Source organism: Suncus etruscus, chromosome 14 (assembly GCF_024139225.1).
Source record: "Suncus etruscus isolate mSunEtr1 chromosome 14, mSunEtr1.pri.cur, whole genome shotgun sequence".
NCBI lineage: Eukaryota > Metazoa > Chordata > Mammalia > Eulipotyphla > Soricidae > Suncus > Suncus etruscus.
Window position 1 is genome coordinate 67,943,370 of NC_064861.1, and position 18,922 is coordinate 67,962,291.

At 44.1% G+C, this 18,922-nt stretch overlaps 1 protein-coding gene across 1 annotated transcript in view; it reads right to left on the reverse strand.

The window, feature by feature from the left end:
• The window catches only part of GLG1 (golgi glycoprotein 1), a 111,365-nt gene that overhangs the window by 42,927 nt on the left and 49,516 nt on the right, over nucleotides 1-18,922 (reverse strand). Inside the window, exons 3-6 of the mRNA XM_049786335.1 lie at nucleotides 10,155-10,241; nucleotides 6,507-6,722; nucleotides 2,275-2,478; nucleotides 1,345-1,416 (exon numbers count right to left, since the gene is read on the reverse strand). Of these exons, the coding sequence (XP_049642292.1) occupies nucleotides 1,345-1,416; nucleotides 2,275-2,478; nucleotides 6,507-6,722; nucleotides 10,155-10,241 (579 nt within the window). The remainder of the gene's footprint in view (nucleotides 1-1,344; nucleotides 1,417-2,274; nucleotides 2,479-6,506; nucleotides 6,723-10,154; nucleotides 10,242-18,922) is intronic.

Sequence of the window (18,922 nt, forward strand, 5' to 3'; positions counted from 1 at the left end):
AATTGGCTTATATACAAAGATTAAATAAAATTAATTAATTTAAATTGCTTAAATAAAACAGCTGCTGAAAAATGAGAAAGTTAACTATGAAACACATGGTTTAGCCAGTCTCTTTCCAGAGAGTAAGCTGGCTTCAGAACAACTGACATAAAAATTCCCTAGTCCTCCTCCCACAAGTCAATCAGGGCTCGAATACTAGTTTCTTTGCCTGCTTACTTCTCTCTTGAATACATATTTATTTCCTTTCTTTCTCTCTTACATCTTTCTAAGCAAGTTTTATTCATTAAAAATTACTTTGCGAGCCCCTTCCCCCCTTCCTTGCTCTTCCCTTCCCTCCCCTTCCCTCAAAGAGAAAAAAAAATTTTTTACTTCATCTAAGAATTCCTGATAAAGTGTTCCTGCAGGTCACAAAAAATATGACAGGGATCCACAGCATCCTCATAAACTGCATACTGGGTTATTTGGGGGGAGGTAATTTGGGGCCACAGGGGGTTACTCCTGGCTCTGCACTCAGGAATTTCAGGAGACCATATGGAATGCCAGGGATCAAGCCCAGGCCAGCTGCTTGCAAGGTAGAAACCCTACCACTTAGGTTCTCATAAATTCCCATAAACTGCATATAGTTATTTGAATAAAAAGTACCAAAAGATGTTCATTTTTTGGAAAATGTGTAATAAAGATGCTTGACTTGAAAAGGCACACACTCCTCAAGCTTATAAGATAGCCCTTCAGCAACTGCAAACTGAAAGTGGTTCAACATTTGACAAGAATCCAGCCCCAGAGCTGCCATAGGACTTCCAGCAAAGAAAGACATGAGAGAGATGATGGGGAGTCTCCAGAGCAGAGGAGGGGACCTAAGCAACAGCACAGCAGGGAGGTCATTTACCTTGCACGCATCAACCCTGGTTCAATCCCAGGTACCTCATATGGTTTCCTGAGTGTTCCCTGAGAGCAGAGATAGAAGCACAGACTCTCAGCACTGCCAAGAACTAAAAGCTTCATTTTTGTTTGTTTGTTTTGGGTCACACCCGGCAGCATTCAGGGGTTCCTCCTGGCTCTACGCTCAGAAATCGCTCCTGGCAGGCTCGGAGACCATATGGGATGCTGGGATTCAAACCACCGTCCTTCTGCATGCAAGGCAAGTGCCCTACCTCCATGCTATCTCTCTGACCCCTTCATTTTCTTTTTAAGTAAAACATTCTTTGGCTCCCTGCCAAGAGCCAAGTCATCTCACTTCTTGAAAGCTAAGCTTTAGTAGCCATTTACACTTTGAATGAGTTTAGAAGACTACTGTTCAAAGAGTGAGAAAGTCTTTGGAAATAGAAGAAATACCGGCTTACTTACCTTTTCACTCATGGATTCTTCAAATTTATGATTAAACAGGCACTTATAGACTCTGCCTTCACCAGCTTGTGTCTGTAAAGCAGAACACACACAGCATGACAATGATGATGACAATTTAAGCAGCTACTCTGGGCCACAGCACATGACGAACTTTTGGTTACTATGATGGAGTGTACTTCTGAACAAATGGCTCAATCTCTAAGTAATTTACATGAAAATGCAAATAAAGATCAGATTATAAAAGCAAAAATGATGCAATAAAGATGAGAAAATTTCCCCTGAGATTTCTTGCTATTGTCATTTGTCCCTAAATAAATAAATGACCCAGGAGAGGTGTCGGACACGTCCCTTCCCCTAACCTTCTGCTTAGGTCAATACATCATGTACCAACTGTGATGGTGAAAGCTGCTAATTCAAAATACAAGCAGCATCGCTTTCGATCCTTTCCGCTCATTGTTACAAGGATAGAGCCTATTCCATTTAAAGGGTTATAAAACTGCTTTAAAGAGACTGCAGGTAGCAGCCATGTGTTGATTTTAAATGTTAACCTCTTGCTGTTTTCTTCCCCTTAGCCAAAAACATAGAAGTAAACAATATAGCAAAATTTTACCCGTGGTATAAACAAATGGGATTCTCTGGTAAAGTTATAGGTAAAGTGGACCTCTAAGAGCTGAACTGGAAAAGCAGAGAAGTAGAAAAAAAATGGAAAAGTAGAAAAACAACATGTGGAGACAGTAGGAAGCCAAAGTTTGCTTACTGCTGAGGCATCATGGCTATGAACTCAGTACCACGCTATTATAAGAGGTCCAACTCACCTTGCGTTCCAGCAGCTTTTCTACACTTGAGGGATTGTGTTGGCTTATGTTTGGAACCAGCTATTAAAAATTTTTATAAGAAAAAAAGAAAAAACCAGCTTCTGAGCTTACTCACATTTTCACAGAAACGTTCTCGATCATCCCGGCACGCAAAATACAAATGCCGGTCTAAGTGGAAGTCGTCAGAGGACAGCTCGGCCACTCGCAGAATGGCCTTCTTGCACAGCTCAGAGACTTGAATCTTGGGGTCTCTTTCTTCTGCTTCCTTCACCAGGCCTTTTTCTAAGCAGGAGACCACCTCACCCTGTGAATGTGCATCCTAAAACAGCAAGAATACAAGTGCTTCAAAGTCCACACTTGGGCAGCAGAGTCAGTACAGCAGAAAGGTCTCATACTTGTATGTGGCTAGCTCAGGTTTGATACGCAGCATTCCAAGGTCCCCCAATCCTGCCAGGAGTGATCCTTAAGAGGAGAGTCAGGAATAATACCTGAGCACCACTGAATGTGGCCCCAAAACTAAAATAATAAAGTCCTGCAAATGATAAGACTATTTCCAGGGGCTGGAGAGATAGCATGGAGGTAAGGCGTTTGCCTTGCATGAGGTCGGTGGTTCGAATCCTGGCATCCCATATGGTTCCCTAGCCTGCCAGGAGAGATTTCTGAGCGCAGAGCCAGGAGTAACCCCTGAGCACTGCCAGGTGTGACCCAAAAACAAAAACAAAAAAAAGACTATTTCCAAAAAGCAAGAATTCAATATTCATTTCTTCTATAACCCATTCTCCAATAACCCATTCTCCAATTCAATATTTTTGACATTGCCTGTGAGAGAATAAAGTAAATATAAATTAAAATAATTGATTAAAAGAAATGAAGGGCTAGAACAAATGTATAGCACATAGGGCAAGTGCTCTGCATGTGCCTTGCATCCCTGGCACCAGAGATGGCACTCCTGAGCACTGCCAGTTGGTGATCCCTGAGCAGTCAGGAGAAATCCCCAAGCACTTCTGGGTGTGGCCCACCCACCACACAAAGGGCAAGAATTAATGCAATGATATAACTATGGAATGAAAAGTATGAAAGTAGTAATAATGTTCCACATACCTACAACTCTTGTTTTGGGGACATTATACTCTTTTTCAGGTGACATAAATAATATACCTTGAGCTTTTAGAGACCTGAAATTTTTTTTTTTTTTTTGGTTTTTGGTTTTTGGGCCACACCCGGCGTTGCTCAGGGGTTACTCCTGGCTGTCTGCTCAGAAATAGCTCCTGGCAGCACGGGGGACCATATGGGACACCGGGATTCGAACCAACCACCTTTGGTCCTGGATCAGCTGCTTGCAAGGCAAACACCGCTGTGCTATCTCTCTGGGCCCAGAGACCTGAAATTTCTAAACAATATTTACAAATTCTAGTGTCTTATTAATAAATGGTTTTAAAATTTATATGTATTAACATTTTGTTTTTGTTTTTGGGTCACACCCAGCGGCACTCAGGGGTTAATCCTGGCTCTGCACTCAGAAATCGATGTTGGCAGGCTCGGGGGACCATATGGGATGCCAGGATTCGAACCACCTTCCATCTGCGTGCAAGGCAAATATCCTCCCGCTGTGCTATCTCTCTTATCCCATATATGCATTAACATTTTGAAAAAAAAAATTGAGGGACACACAGTAACCCTGTACGGTGGGTGGGGGTACTTGCCTTGGCTATGGCCAGTCCAGGTTTGATTCTTGGCACTGCCAAGAGTCCCATGAGTGATCCCTGAGCACCACTGAGTGGCTGCCTGGCCCCACACCCGCAGGAAGTTTCTAGTTCTGCATGATGACATTTCCACATGCAGGAGAAGGCAGAGTACAGCTCAGCCATGAGCCCTCTGCTTTGATCTTGGGAGGAGGTCAGTTCAAAGCCCGTCTCAGTGGCAATGGTTTGGAACTGTTTGAGTCTGTTTGTCTATCATCAGAAGTCAACAAAAGTCAGAAAGGGCAAGGAAAGCCTGAGGCCAGACCTCATACAGTGAACTATGGGAAGGAACAGGCATTTTCAGAAAGGCACAGATTCCATCTCTCAGTTTCTGTAACACTAGAAAAGCTCTGACACTGGGGTGGGCTGGGCTAAAAGGAAAGTACTGCAAAAGATAAAAGTGACCAAAAGTACCGATGATGGTCTGAAGAAAACTTTTTGCTATTTTTAGTTCATTTTTTGTTTGTTTGCTTTGTTTTTGGGCCACACTTGGCAGTGCTCAGGGCTTACTCTTGGCTCTGCATTCAGGAATCACTCCTGATGGTGCTCAGATATCCTATGGGTGCCAGGGATCAAATCTGGGTTGGCTGCCTTCAAGGCAAATGCCCTGCCTGCTGTGCTTTCTTTCTGGACAATTTTTGCTATTTTAAAAGAGTTGACAAAATGACCCTACTGTCATGCAGCTGGGCTCGACCACTGCTATTTTCTATAGCCATTTCAGTCAGTGCAGAGAAAGGCGGTTTCCCAGTGACTAATCAGATGGCTGGTGGGAGGTAAAGCAGAATGGTCCATTCCCCTGGGCAGCCCACTGGCCACAGTACGGAAAAATGTCATCACAAAGTACAAAGTAAACCCGAAGACTTCCCTGAAGGAATTTAACTTCCCTGTGGACCAAAATGATAGCACAGCGAGTAATAAGGTGCTTGCCTTGATTGGAACTGATCCGGGTTTGATCCTTTGGCAACCCAGACTGACCCCCAAGTACTGCCAGAGTAATTCTTGTGTGCAGAGCTAGGAGTAGGCCCTGAGCACTGCTGGCTATGGCCCCAAATCAAAAAATAAAACACAGTAAATAAAGATAGGGTTGGAACAGCAATTTATCAAACACCCTAAATAAAGTTAGAGGCGTTTCCTGAGTCACTGGGGTGACTTGGGTGGTTTAATTGCTTCTAGAATTGGCTGGAAAAGAGAAAAAATAAACCTGCTTTATTTAGTAAACTGGTCTTTTTCTTTTTCTTTTTTTTAAGCTTCCCGAGAGCTTGATGGCAAGTTTGCAAGACTGCCAGACAGATACAGAGGTGCCCAGAGTGGCCTGAAGAGATGACAGAGCTGATAGGCAGACAGCACGAAGCACTAACCCTCCTGTCTGAACCTCTCAAGTGAGATTCCAGCTTGGCCTGGCCCAGAGATAGATAGCATGGAGGTACAGAGAACCAACAACCAAAAAAAAAAAGGGGGGGGGCAAATGCCCTACCTCCATGCTATCTCTTCGGCCCCCTACATTGCTCTTTATGTTGGTATTCTTACTAACATCTTTTTTTTTTTTTTTTCCAATATAACTGTGAGCTATAATCAGAAAAAGAATTTTAAAAACTCAAGTCTTGGGGCCAGAGCAGTGGTACAAGCAGTAGGGCATTTGCCTTGCACATGCTAGCCTAGGACAAACTGGTTCGATTCCCTGGCATCCCATATGGTCCCCCAAGCAAGGAGCAATTTCTGAGCGCATAGCCAGGAGTAACCCCTGAGTACCACCAGGTATGGCCCCCCAAAAAAACAAAAAAATAAAAACTCAAGTCTCTAAGTGGCCAGAGAGAACACAGTGGGTAGGGCACTTGCATTGCATGTGGCTGACTTAGGTTTGATCCCCAGTGCTCATATGGGGCTAACTTGGGTTAATCCCTGAGCACCGCTAGGAGTTATTCCTAAGTGCAGAGCCAGAAGTATGGTCCCTTTTCCCTCCAAAAAATGTCTCATTTTTTTCATTTTGGGTCATACTCGGCGATGCTCAGGACCATATGGGATGCCGGATTCAAGCCACCATATGTCATGGATCGGCTGCGTGCAAGGCAAATGCCCTGCTGCTGTGGTATCTCTCCAGTCCTCAAAAATGTCTCTCTTAACCTAATTACTGCGCTGAAAAAATAATGCCAGAGCAATATTATCATAACCAACAAATGGTCTATTGATTTGATAGTAAGGTAATCCTACTAATTCTCCATACAGTAATTGCTTTAAATCAACAGACCGAATGCATCTACAAGTTCAGGACTGTCTAAAGGTTAATGTCACACCTCTAGTCCCTAATTTTCCCAATACCAGTTTTCCAAAGATTCCATTCAACTTCGTTCAACTGCATCAAATCCCTCTGCCAAATCCCTTCCATGTAGTTTTTTTTTGTTTTGTTTTGTTTTTGTTTTTGGGCCACACCCGGTAACACTCAGGGGTTACTCCTGGCTATGCGCTCAGAAGTCGCTCCTGGCTTGGGGGACCATATGGGACGCCGGGGGATCGAACCGCGGTCCGTCTCCTAGGCTAGCGCAGGTAAGGCAGGCACCTTACCTCCAGCGCCACCGCCCGGCCCCCCTTCCATGTAGTTAACACACACCTTTTCTCCCAGCCGAATGCTGCCACATTTCAGAATGTTGATGTCGTTTTTGCAGTTGTCCATAAAGCCGCAGATGAGACGGTAGTCACTGAAGATAATAGCGGTCATCTTGGTGATATACTGGTGACACTGGTACTCCGTGATGTTGCCTCGGTGATCCACCAAGCAGGATACCAAATAACCTTTTCCAAAGGGCTCATCGCTACATTCTTTAATCTGCTCAGAAGAAAAGGAGCTACTTCACACAGTATTCTACTTATTCAAAGAGCCTCCTGAGAGAAAGCCTGCTAATCTGTTATCATTGAGTCTCCAGCTCTATGGTTAGGAGAATGAAAGGAAATATGCCAAATATTTGCTTTCAAGAAAACTGTGTCATGCATACTCATATCAGATCTAAAAACTGCACGTGGTGAGGCTGGTTCAATCACACCAAAGGGTCCCTCAAGCATCAACTCAATTGATTTCTGAGCACAGAGCTAGGAGTAACCCGAGTGGTGCCGTGTGTGCCCGGCCCCTGAAATGTGAAAGAGAGGGCTGGAGAGGCAGTATAGAAGTTAAAGTACTTGCTTTGTATGGGATTGACTTGGGTTTGATCCCCAGAACTGCATGCATATAGTTGCCCTAGGACTACTAGGGGCCACTCGTGTGCACAGACCCAAAAGCAGCCACTGAACATACCCAGGTATGCTCCCAAACAATACCCCCAAAAGTGAAGACAAATCAAATGTCACGAATGAAGCTGAACCTACAGCTGCTACATTAGCCATCACTGGAAACATTATGGAGCACATAGCTGAAGGCACTACTTGGGTTTCATTTCACTATCAACTGTAATAGGATTGGAACTAGAACTTTTTCTCTTTTTTTTTTTGGTTTTTGGTTTTTGGGCCACACCCGTTTGACGCTCAGGGGTTACTCCTGGCTATGTGCTCAGAAATCGCCCCTGGCTTGGGGGGACCATATGGGACGCCGGGGGATCGAACCGAGGTCCTTCCTTGGCTAGCGCTTGCAAGGCAGACACCTTACCTCCAGCGCCACCTACCCGGCCCCCAGAACTTTTTCTCTAACCATTCTATTTGGTTAAGATAAAAAGAACACTTCTAAAATTAAGTGGGGGAAGGGAGAAGGGGAGAGAGAAAGGGAGGGAGAGAGGGAGAACTAAAGCTTTAATTAGCACATGAAGTTGACTAAGTTTAGGTGGGGGAGCAGCGGCGGTCGCGCCCTCTACAGGCTGCAGTCACCGATGCTAAAAGGAGGCAGGAGAAACAGACAGATGCAGCCTGAGTCACCAATAGTAAATAACAAGTTTGGGTTTTGTTGGCAGATAATTCTTGTGGTGGTGCTTTTCTCCTTGAAAGTAGGAGAAAGCAGGATCCCCCCCCTAAATTAAGGAAGAAGATGGGAGAAAGATACAAAATAAAGTGTTCTATGAACAGCTGTATTACTGAGATTTTGTTTTCTTAATTCCAGGTTATCAATCATCTTTGAGAAAGGAAGATGTGGGCCGGGAGAGATAGCACAGTGGCATTTGCCTTCCAAGCAGCCGATCCAGGACCAAAGGTGGTTGGTTCGAATCCCGGTGTCCCATATGGTCCCCCGTGCCTGCCAGGAGCTATTTCTGAGCAGATAGCCAGGAGTAACCCCTGAGCACCACCGGGTGTGGCCCAAAAACCAAAAAAAAAAAAAAAAAAAAAAAAAAAAAGAGAAAGGAAGATGTAATCTTGCCCCTCAAAAACTAGAACAATATGAAAAGATAACAGGATTATCATTACACCCTCATGACAAGGAAGCCGGAAGGAGGGAAAGAAGGAGGAGGGAGAGACCAAGGGAAGGAGGGAGGGGAGAAGGAAGGAAGGAACCTAGCTGAGTATAGTTAGGTAAGTCTGTCTACACTAGATCCAAAATTCGATGTGGCAACCAAACTGTAAGGTGAAGCTACTTTAGATAAGCTTCAGGAATCTGAGATCCAGAATACTGAAGCTGAAGATCGGGGCTGAAGTGATAGTACAGCAGTAGGGTGCTTTCCTTGCATGTTTCAGACCCTCAGGACAGACCCGGTTCAAATCCCAGCATCCAATATGGTCCCCCTAGTCTGCCAGCAGCGATTTCTAATCACAGAGCCAGGAGTAACTCCCTGAGCACCGCCAGATGTGGCCCCAAAACCAAAATAAATAAAGAAATAAAAATAAAGCTTAAGATCAATGTTTCAAAAATATGCTGTGTATTCTGAAAGTAAACATGAAGAAGTTGCTGTTTTCAAAAAGGAAAATGAGCTGGAGTGACAGCACAGCAGAAAGGGTGCTTGCCTTGCATCCTGTCTACTGGGTTCAATCCCTGGCATCTTTTATGTTCCCTTGAGCCCACCAGGAGTAATTTCTGAGCTCAGAACCAGGAGTAACCCCAAGCACTAACCCCCACCCCTCAAAATAATAATGTATAAAAATTCAGAGAAGTTAAAACACATTCAATCCAGTGTTAGAAGAAGCCTGAGACAGAAAATGAACATGCAAGATCCCAGAATGACTTAAGTGTAGAACAAAAGCTGAGGACTGACCTGATGGAAAACTCAGCAGAGTGGTTCTTAACTAAGTTATCAATAAACTTCCAATAAAAAATTTTTCTGGGGGCCAGAGAGATAGCACAGCAGTAAGGCGTTTGCCTTGCACGCAGCTGATCTAGGACGGATCTGGATTCAAGTCCCGGCATCCCAGCCTGCCAGGAGCAACTTCTGAGCACAGTCAGGAGTAACCAGAGTGTGGTCGGGTGTGGCCCCCCAAATATTTTTTCTGAAAAAAATTATTTTCCATGATCTCTAATCGCTAACTCTAAGTAAGGTAGAAGAACAGCAACCATTTCCTCTGTGTCTGTCCACGTCAGTGCGCAAATCTGACTACTGGGAATTGGTGACCGATTCCACAGAACAAAATGTTAAACCTTTCCAATGGCAGAAATGTTTACTCTTAACGTTTGTTGTTTTCTGTGGGATCAAGAAAATTCACTTAAAAATATGCCCCATTAGGCGATAATAGTTTTTGTCCATATTCAATATTCACTTGGATCAATAACACAATCTCTACAGATGATTTTCTTGAGGGGGTTGTGCCCAGTAGCTCTCAGTGGTTACTACTGGCTCTGTGCTCAGGGTCATTCCTGGCGGTGCTCAGGGAACCATATGAGATACTGGGGTCATACATGGGTTGGCCACATGCAAGGCAAACGTCTTCCTCACTTGCTCTCACTCTGGCCCCATTTGTAGAAGACTTTTAAATGCTCACTCCTGATTCCTTGAAGCACAGACACTTTCTAAGGTATGGGGGCCTCCTGAGGATGCATGTAGCGACATCTCCAAAAAGTAAAATGGAATGAGCAGCACCAAACTGAGAAGGGAAATGTCCTGTTCTCAAGGGACCATAGTCTGATCTTTATCCTCTCTGCCAACCAGTGCCCATTGAAAGTATAGGTGGACAGGAGCCAAGAGTTTCCGTCACTCAGCCTTGGCCTCTCTCAGCCAGCACAGATGTGGATCCCAAGCTGACAACTCGAGTCACCATATTCAAATCAGCAGGTCGACAGATGCGATTGGTCCCACATACGCCATTCCACACCCACATGATTTTTTTTAAAATCCACGATTCTTTCATTGCTTACCTCTGATATAGTAGATTTGCAAACCTCTCTGGCCACAGATTCAAATTTGGGATCTGTAGTTAGGTTCAGCTTATAATTCCACAACAACTAGAGAGAAGAGAGATGGGGAAAAAAATAGATCTACGATTAGAACAGTCTGAAGTTTATCACCAGTGGTTATTTTTTTTTTTTTTACCAGTGGTTACTATAAATAAATGATAAGAGCCCTGGCACAGAGTCAGACAAAGCATATCCACACTTCAGTTAATACAGATAAAATAGCACAGGGTTTATAGATAAAAGGAAAAAGTGTGCAGACAAAATGCCATTCAAATAGACCTCTTCATTTTATTTTTTACTAGCAGGACGTTTTAAAAATCACGAATTCAAGTCATTAGGAAGCCACGAAAAAGTTTAAATTAAAATCTAAGGTTTTCAAAGAAAATATGAACAGGGTGACAGAAGCAAAAATTTTATATTGAGAAATCTGATATAAAAGCTGAGGTTTGGGAGAGATAGCACAGCGGCATTTGCCTTGCAAGCAGCCGATCCAGGACCAAAGGTGGTTGGTTCGAATCCCGGTGTCCCATATGGTCCCTCGTGCCTGCCAGGAGCTATTTCTGAGCAGACAGCCAGGAGTAACCCCTGAGCACTGCCGGGTGTGACCCAAAAACCAAAAAAAAAAAAAAAAAAAAGCTGAGGTTTGGTGGATCTGTTTTTCGATTTCATAACCAATAGATCAGACATTTGGAGAGTCACAGATTCGAATTTCTATCTTCTCTCTCCCCCTCTTTTTGTGGGGAGTATGGACAATGTGTCACACTGGCAGGCTGGAGGATTGCTCCCAGTGGTATTTAAGGATCAAGTTAGGGCCCAGTGCATACAAGGCAAACTCCTGACCCCGAAATTATCTCTGGCCTTTGTCTATTTTTTTTAAAGCAAAATTCGGTTTGATTTGGTGGCTATGAGGAAGCAGAGAGGGGGAAATGAGAGGAGAGAGGACAGAGGAGAGAGGAGAGAAGAGTGGAAAGAGGAGAGGAGGGGGGAGAGAGAGAGAGACAGAAAGAGACAGAGAAAGACAGAGAGAGCCCGTCCACTTCCCAGCATTCAAGTATGAAAGTGCAAGTGAACATTTCAAGAATGATTGATTGACATGTGCTTGTAGGCACCCATGTGTATGACTGGCAACACACATGTGTGCTGTGTCCTCTCTTTGAAAACTAAATAATTATTTACACTATGAATCTACTTTACAAAACTTAAAAAAATTTTTTTTTGTCTTTGGGCAACACCTGACAGTGCTCAAGTCTTAATCTTGGCTCTGTGTTCAGGAATTACTCCTGGCAAAATGTATGGAAATATATGGGATACCAGGGATCAAACCAAGTTCAGCCCTGTGCAAGGTAATAACCCTCCCTGCTGGACTATGGCTCTGACCTATTTTACTACATTTTAATTTAAAGGCACTGACATTCACAGGTGAGGGCTGAATATTACTTTATCTTTGTGAGACTATTTTTATTGTTTAGTTTTGGGGCTACACCTGGCAATGCTCAGGAGTTATTCCTGGCTCTGTACTCAGGAATCATTTCCTGTGATGCTTGGGAGACCATATGGGATGTAGGGTGTGGGGGTGGGGTGAATATCAAACCCAGGTCTGCCACTTGGAAGGCAAGTAACCTACTGCAGTATTATCACTTGGGGCTCTGTTTTAATATCAAGATTTAATATCAAGTACTATTCACAGATAAGAATTAAATATTACTTTATCTTTATAGTCTTGTGAGAAAACTTCAATAAGTGATCCTATATCTGAAGAATATTAAAATGTGTCCTTAACTTTATTCAGCTGGAGAGATGGAACAGGGGCACTATATAATGTAAAACGTGAGGAATTTGGGGGGCCGAAGAGATAGCATGGAGGTAAGGCGTTTGCCTTGCATGCAGAAGGATGGTGGTTCGAATCCCAGCATCCCATATGTCCCCTGAATCTGCCAGGAGCGATTTCTGAGTGTAGAGCCAGGTTACCCCCTCGGCACTGCTGGGTGTGACCCAAAAAACAAAAAACAAAACAAAACCAAAAAAAAGGTGAGGAATTTGGGGGTAAAGAGGGATATGAAGGTAGTTTACTTACTTTACTCTCTGCTCTATCCAAAACTAAAGAATACAATGAGGGAGGCTGGGGAGATAGAACAGTAGGTAGTGCTGGTCTTGGATGTGATCGACCCAGGTTTGATTTCCAGAACCCGATCCCTGAAGCCCACTGGAGTGCCATGAGTATAGTCAGAAGTAAGCTCTAGCACCACTGGGTGTGGCCCCAAAACAAAAGAATATGATTTAGGGGCAAGGATCCAGTTGGAATGGCCTAGGTATAAGCTTTACATGCCAAGAGCCCTAAGTTGAATTCTCAGCACCACAAAGTCCCCAAACACTGCTTGTGTGGCATAAAAACAAATCCCAAACAGAATATAATAAATTATTCATTGGATCATCTAAATATCTGCTTAACTCCTTTTCTATGTTTTTAGCTGTTGGTTTTGTTTTGCTTTGTTTTGGCCACACCTGGCAATGCCTAGGAGTTATTCCTGCTTTAATGCCTGGATTCACTTCCTGTGGTATTCAGGGGTCCATGTGGGGCAGGGATTGAATCAGGATTCCATATGCCATGCCTGCACTTGGGACCTGTGAACTATCATCAAGCCCTGCTCAGCACTTTCATGACCTAATACATATGACAGCCAAGGTCAAGGGCAGGCAATGTCACTAACATCAACATAACAGGCCACTTCTATGTAGGTGAGTGAGGCACACCAGACCCTGGTGGAGGTTTGGTCAAGGATAGGAGGAATTAATGGCTATTAGCTATACAAAAATGGGGTACAAGAGAGTGTTTTAAGAAAATAAAAGAGTGGGGCCAGAGAGATAGCAAAACGGCGTTTGCCTTGCAAGCAGCCAATCCAGGACTTAAGGTGATTGGTTCGAATCCCGGCGTCCCATATGGTCCCTCCGTGCCTGCCAGGAGCATTTTCTGAGCAGATAGCCAGGAGTAACCCGTGAGCACCGCTGGGTGTGGCCCAAAAACCAAAAAAAAAAAAAAAGAAAAAGAAAAGAAAAAAGAAAATGAAAGTGGAGGTCAGAGTGGTAGTGCAAGCAGTAAGGCATCTTGTGGACCGTGGTTTGATATCCTGGCGTCCCATATGGTTCCCCCAAGCCAGGAGCGATTTCTGAATGCATAGCCCGGAGTAAGCCCTGAGAATCACCAGGTGTAGCACCAAAACAAAACAAACAAAAAAGAAAGAAAGAAAATTAAAGTGCTGGAGCTGGTGAGGTGGCGCTAGAGGTAAGGTGTCTGCCTTGCAAGCGCTAGCCAAGGAAGGACAGCGGTTCGATCCCCCGGTGTCCCATATGGTCCCCCCAAGCCAGGGGGGATTTCTGAGTGCTTAGCCAGGAGTAACACCTGAGCATAAAACAGGTGTGGCCCAAAAAAACAAAACAAAACAAAACAAAGAAAATTAAAGTGCTTGTGGGGAATTTCACTCAGTGAGGAACTAAAAGTCCAATAGGAGGGGCTAGAGCCATAGCACAGCTGTAGGGTGTTTGCCCTGTATGCGAATGACCCGGGATAAACCCAGGTTCGATCCCTGGTATCCCATATGGTGTCCTGAGCCTGCCAGGAGCAATTTCTGAGTACAGCTGGATGTGGGGCCCCCCAAAAAAATTAAATTAAAAAAAAAAGTCCAACAGGACAGGAAGGCAGGAAAGCTGGGGTGTTGTCATCTGTAAAATTATAGACACCTGTAAAATCACTTTTTCTTTTCCCCATTCATCTTTTCTGAGTTAGCCTTATTATTCAATCATGATCCTCAGGTGATTTATATTAAATTCTGGCTAATAAAAACAGCTCAGGGGAGAAGCAGAGGTACAACAGCAAGAACAGTAAGGTAGAACAGCAAGCTAGAGACCAACAAGCTAGAAGACAGCTAGATCCTAGAGACTGCTCAACCCTCTGGGCCTTTTGGCACCTTCTCTCGACTAGGTCTATTTCATTCTCTTGCGAAGCAACCAGTCCATCCCAGGGTCCACACAAATACAAACACAGTGAACACTGCAAACTGCAGGCTGGAAGCAGGCTGCAGGTGGCAGCCATAACCCCTGGAAGGAAGTGAGCTGAAGTCCCTCACAGAGGGGACATGGGCCATGACTTACATTCCACAGTGGCACCCTGTGTTCTCTGGGGATTTCATGCATTCGAGCCAAGCACCTTAACCCCCAGACTATCTGGCCCTTTGTAATCTCAATCTCAATATCTCTTCTCTTCTCTTCTCTTCTCTTCTCTTCTCTTCTCTTCTCTTCTCCTCTCTTCTCCTCTCTCTTCTCTCTTCTCCTCTCTTCTCCCCTCCCCTCCCCTCCCCCCCCCTCTCTCTCTCTCGTTTATGGGTCACACTCAGCAGCGCTCAGGGGTTACTCCTGGCTCTACACTCAGAGATCGCTCCTAGTAGGATTGGGAGACCATATGGGATGTCGGGATTCAAATCACCGTCCTTCTGCATGCAAGGCAAATGCCCTGCCTCTATGCTATCTCTCTGGCCCTTTGTAATTTCTTTTAAAAGCACAAAGTCTAGAGGATCACATTTGTACTAGTTTCTGTTGCTTTCTGTTGGGTTCTCTAACCCCAACAATAACTGTGCCTTACGACTGCTAAGTGTAGACTTACTATATTAGGAAGATCACTGATATATGGGACAATCTTGCCTGCCGTTCTAGCCTGTTTTCTGCTTTCTAATGTTTCCCACGAGTTCCCACCTGTGTCTTCATTTAGAGAACTTTCACGGGAGATTCTCTCGATTTCCATTTGCAACCTCAGCTCCAGTTTTGGGTCTTTGGTTACCCCGAGGACTCACTGTATTAGCCTTTATGTGTCTGAGATTCTTTCTCTGCATACCAGCATCAATCAACTGTTCACCCTCAGACTACATCAATTCTGTTTTAGTTTTCCTTCCCTTCAATGTTCTCTGGTCTCACCTTTTTTTCCTGTTATGTTTCTCTCTATTACCAGCTTCTGGTTTGTGTTCTTTTGTTGGTTTTGTTTCTTTCTTGGTTTTGTTTCCTTTAAAAGAACTTTCAATTTTCCTGCTGGGCAGGTCAGGTGGTCACTGACTCCACATTAACCTGTTTATCATGGAAAGCCTCTATTTCCCCCACCATGTTTGAATGACAATGCTGCAGAACAAAGCCCCAAAGGCTGGAAATGTTTAGGAATTGTAAATGCACCATTTCTTCTTTAAGCTTCTGCCAGGAGGGCCTGTAAATGTTGTATGCTTTCCTCTGTGTAGCATGGAATGATTTTTTTCATTTTGTTAACATTTAAGAGCTTACCAATGCCATGTTGGTACAGGCCTTCTTGCTTTTATAAATCTGGGTGTTCGCTCACATTCCTGGATCTCTATAGTTAATTCTTCCCTGAGGTTTGAGAAGTTCTCAGCCTTGGTTTCTTTGAAAAGACTGGTTTTTGTTTGTTTAGAGTTTCTCTCTCTCTCTCTCTCTTTCTCCCCCTCCACTCCACTTTCTCTGTCCCTCCCTTTGGGCAAATATAGTCTGATGGTTCCTGAAGGGTTTCTTTATTCCTCCCCTACGTTTCCTTTTTCTCTTGCTCCTCATGCTTTGAGTCATTTCATCTTCAACTGAAATGTGTGGCTGTGGGGCAACAGCAGAATCAATGGCAGACAGAACTGCGGGGGTCACGGGTGATGGAGATGCCAGACTCACTACAAAAGCTGCCTGGATCTGGCCTGGCACATGTGGAGACATGGGCACTTGAATCTATGACAGGTTCAAGTGTAACTGAGGCACCCTCACATGCTGCACTAATCCCTCCAAGCCCTGCTGGATGCTCCTCTAGCTTTAGTTTCAGGCGAAAACTCCTTTTGCTCCTGCATTTTCTTTCTTACTTCACTGAGCTTTCATTTGTGTTAGTGTCCAGGTGCTATGCCTAGTTCATTTACTTTATAATAGTTATTTAAAATGGATAACCTCAGGGCCAGAGAGATATAGCACAGCGGTAGGGCATTTGCCTTGCATGTGGCCAACCTGGGAAGGACCTGGTTCGATTCCCGGCACCCATATGGTCCCCCAGCCTGCCAGGAGCGATTTCTGAGTGCAGAGCCAGGAGCGACCCCTGAGCACCACTGGGGGTGGCCCAACAACCAATCGATCAATAAATAAAGTTTTTTTAAAAATAAATAAAATAAAATGTATAATCTCTTAAACTCTATTTCTGGATTGTTAAAACTGACTTCTAAGAATCTGCTTGCTCATTCAATTAGATAATTTGCCCTGTTTGGCATTTGCTTTATTCTTCCAGTAGGAGGCTTTGTGGCTCTGGCTTTGGAGAACAATCTTTAAATCAAAATTTCATATTGGTCATTTATTTCATATACTTTTTTTTTTTTTTTTGGCTTTTTGTTTGTCTTTGGACCCAGAAGTATTCTGAGGCTACTCCTGGCTCTGCATCTAAAAACCACTCCTGGTGGGCCTGAGGGACCATATGAGATACCAGTGATCAGGGATAAATCAGGGATGGATCAGGGATTGGGGTCTTGGCACATGCAAGGCAAATGCCCTCTCTTCTGTGCTTGGTTTGTTTGTTATTTGGTTTTTGGATCAGGGCTCAGGGGTTACGTCTGACTCTGCACTCAGAAATCACTCCTGGTGGGCCTAAGCAATAGCACAGCGGTAGGGGGTTTACTTTGCATGTCGATGACCTGGGACAGACCAGGTTTCAATCCCTGGCTTCCCATATGGTCCCCTTAGCCTGCCAGGAGTGATTTCTGAGCGTAGAGGCAGGAGTAACCCGGGTGCCACAGGGTGTGGCCCCAAAACAAAAAACCAAAAAAAAACAAAACAAAAAAAACCACTCCTGCCAGGACTATATGAGATGCTAGGGATCTGAAGCATGCAAGGAAAATGTGCAACCTGTGATGGCCCCAAGTTCTTAAATCTTTTATTTTGTTTGTTTGTTTTTGGGTCACACCCAGTGGTGCTCAGGGGTTACTTATGGGATGCCTGGATTCAAACCACCATCCATCCTGGATTGGCTGCATGCAAGGCAAACGCCCTCCTGCTGTGCTATCTCTCCGGCCTCTGATGTTTAGTGAGTATTATTACAGCTCTGAAAAGACTTATCTTTTGAAACTTAATACTTCCTTTTTTTGTTTTGGGGGCCACACTGGCTATGCTCAGGGCTTATTCCTGGCTTTGTGTTCAGGGATCATTCTTGACAGGGTTCAGGGAACCAAATGGTGTCAAGGCTAGCAGCGGGCCAGCAATGTTCAAGGTTAGCATGCTACCTGCTGTACTACCTTGGGCCCCAAAGTTAAACAATCTAAATTGTATGTGCATTATTATTTCACTGGGGTTTCTGTATTCACTTTCCTGGCTATTAATGATGAGGTTGAGCAATTCTGCATTTGTTTATAGTAATTCAGAGGACATCTCATGGCTTGGTTAACTTGACTGCCTCATCAATTATTTTCTATTCCATTTCCTTTCCTTTATTGCTTTGTATAATTAAAAATATATATCCTGGATATAGTATGACATAGACATATATACAGAAAACAGTATTTTCTTTTGTATGGCGGTGGCTCAAGAACCCATATGCTATGCTGGATACTGAAGGGGGAAGACAGTGTGCTACCTGCAAGACCAGGCCTAACCCTCGTACTATTTCTCCAATCCTGAGTACCTGCTGTGCATGTGGGAGCCATTGGTAGATCTCAAGCACTGCCATATGTGCCCTCAAAACACACACACAGTGTGATTGCACTGTATTCTGAATAAATTTCTCCCAAAGCACTCAGTACTCTTTGCACGCCTGATTCCCTAAGTCTCTACAATATAGACATTATATCATGATATAGATAATGATTTTGATGTTTTATAGTTCTCTCTGGTGGCCAGAGATATTTTTTGAATGCTGGGGATTGTACTCAGAGTCACACATGGGTGATATGTGCTAGACCAGCACCCTGGCCAATCTCGGGAGAATTTAAATTGATACAAACCTCTACTAAAAGTTATTTCTTGTCTGTGTGAATTTAGTTCCAAATATAGTGGTTAGCACAGTAGATTATAACTAAATGAAAACGTTAAAGAGATAGTATAGCAGGTAGGGGACTTGACTTGTATGCACCAGGGTTGAATTCCCAGCACTTCACATGGTTTCTCCCCCCCCAACCCCCGCCCCCCAGATCCCTGAGCACAGCAGGAACAAACCTGAGTACTTCTGGGGGTGGGCCAAAACAAGCCAAAAAAAAATGGACTTCTAAACCTGACAGATAAAGAACCAATTATTTGCACAAAGTAAATGTAACCAAAAAAAAAATTTTTTTTTTTTTTTTTGGTTTTTTTGGGCCACACCCTGTGACGCTCAGGGGTTACTCCTGGCTATGAGCTCAGAAGTTGCTCCTGGCTTCTTGGGGGACCATATGGGACGCCGGGGGATCGAACCGCGGTCCGTCCTAGGCTAGTGCAGGCAAGGCAGGCACCTTACCTCCAGCGCCACCGCCCGGCCCCCCAAAAAAAATTTTTTTAAGTAAATAAATCACTTTTGAGAAAACCTACCCATTTTTGGAGTAGCTATAGATTTATTGTGGACCTTAAACAAGTTTTATCACACTTTTATTAAAATTAAAAGAACTGGGGACAGGGGCCGGAGCGGTGGCACTAGAGGTAAGGTGTCTACCTTGCCAGCGCTAGCCTAGGACGGACCATGGTTTGATCCCCTGGCG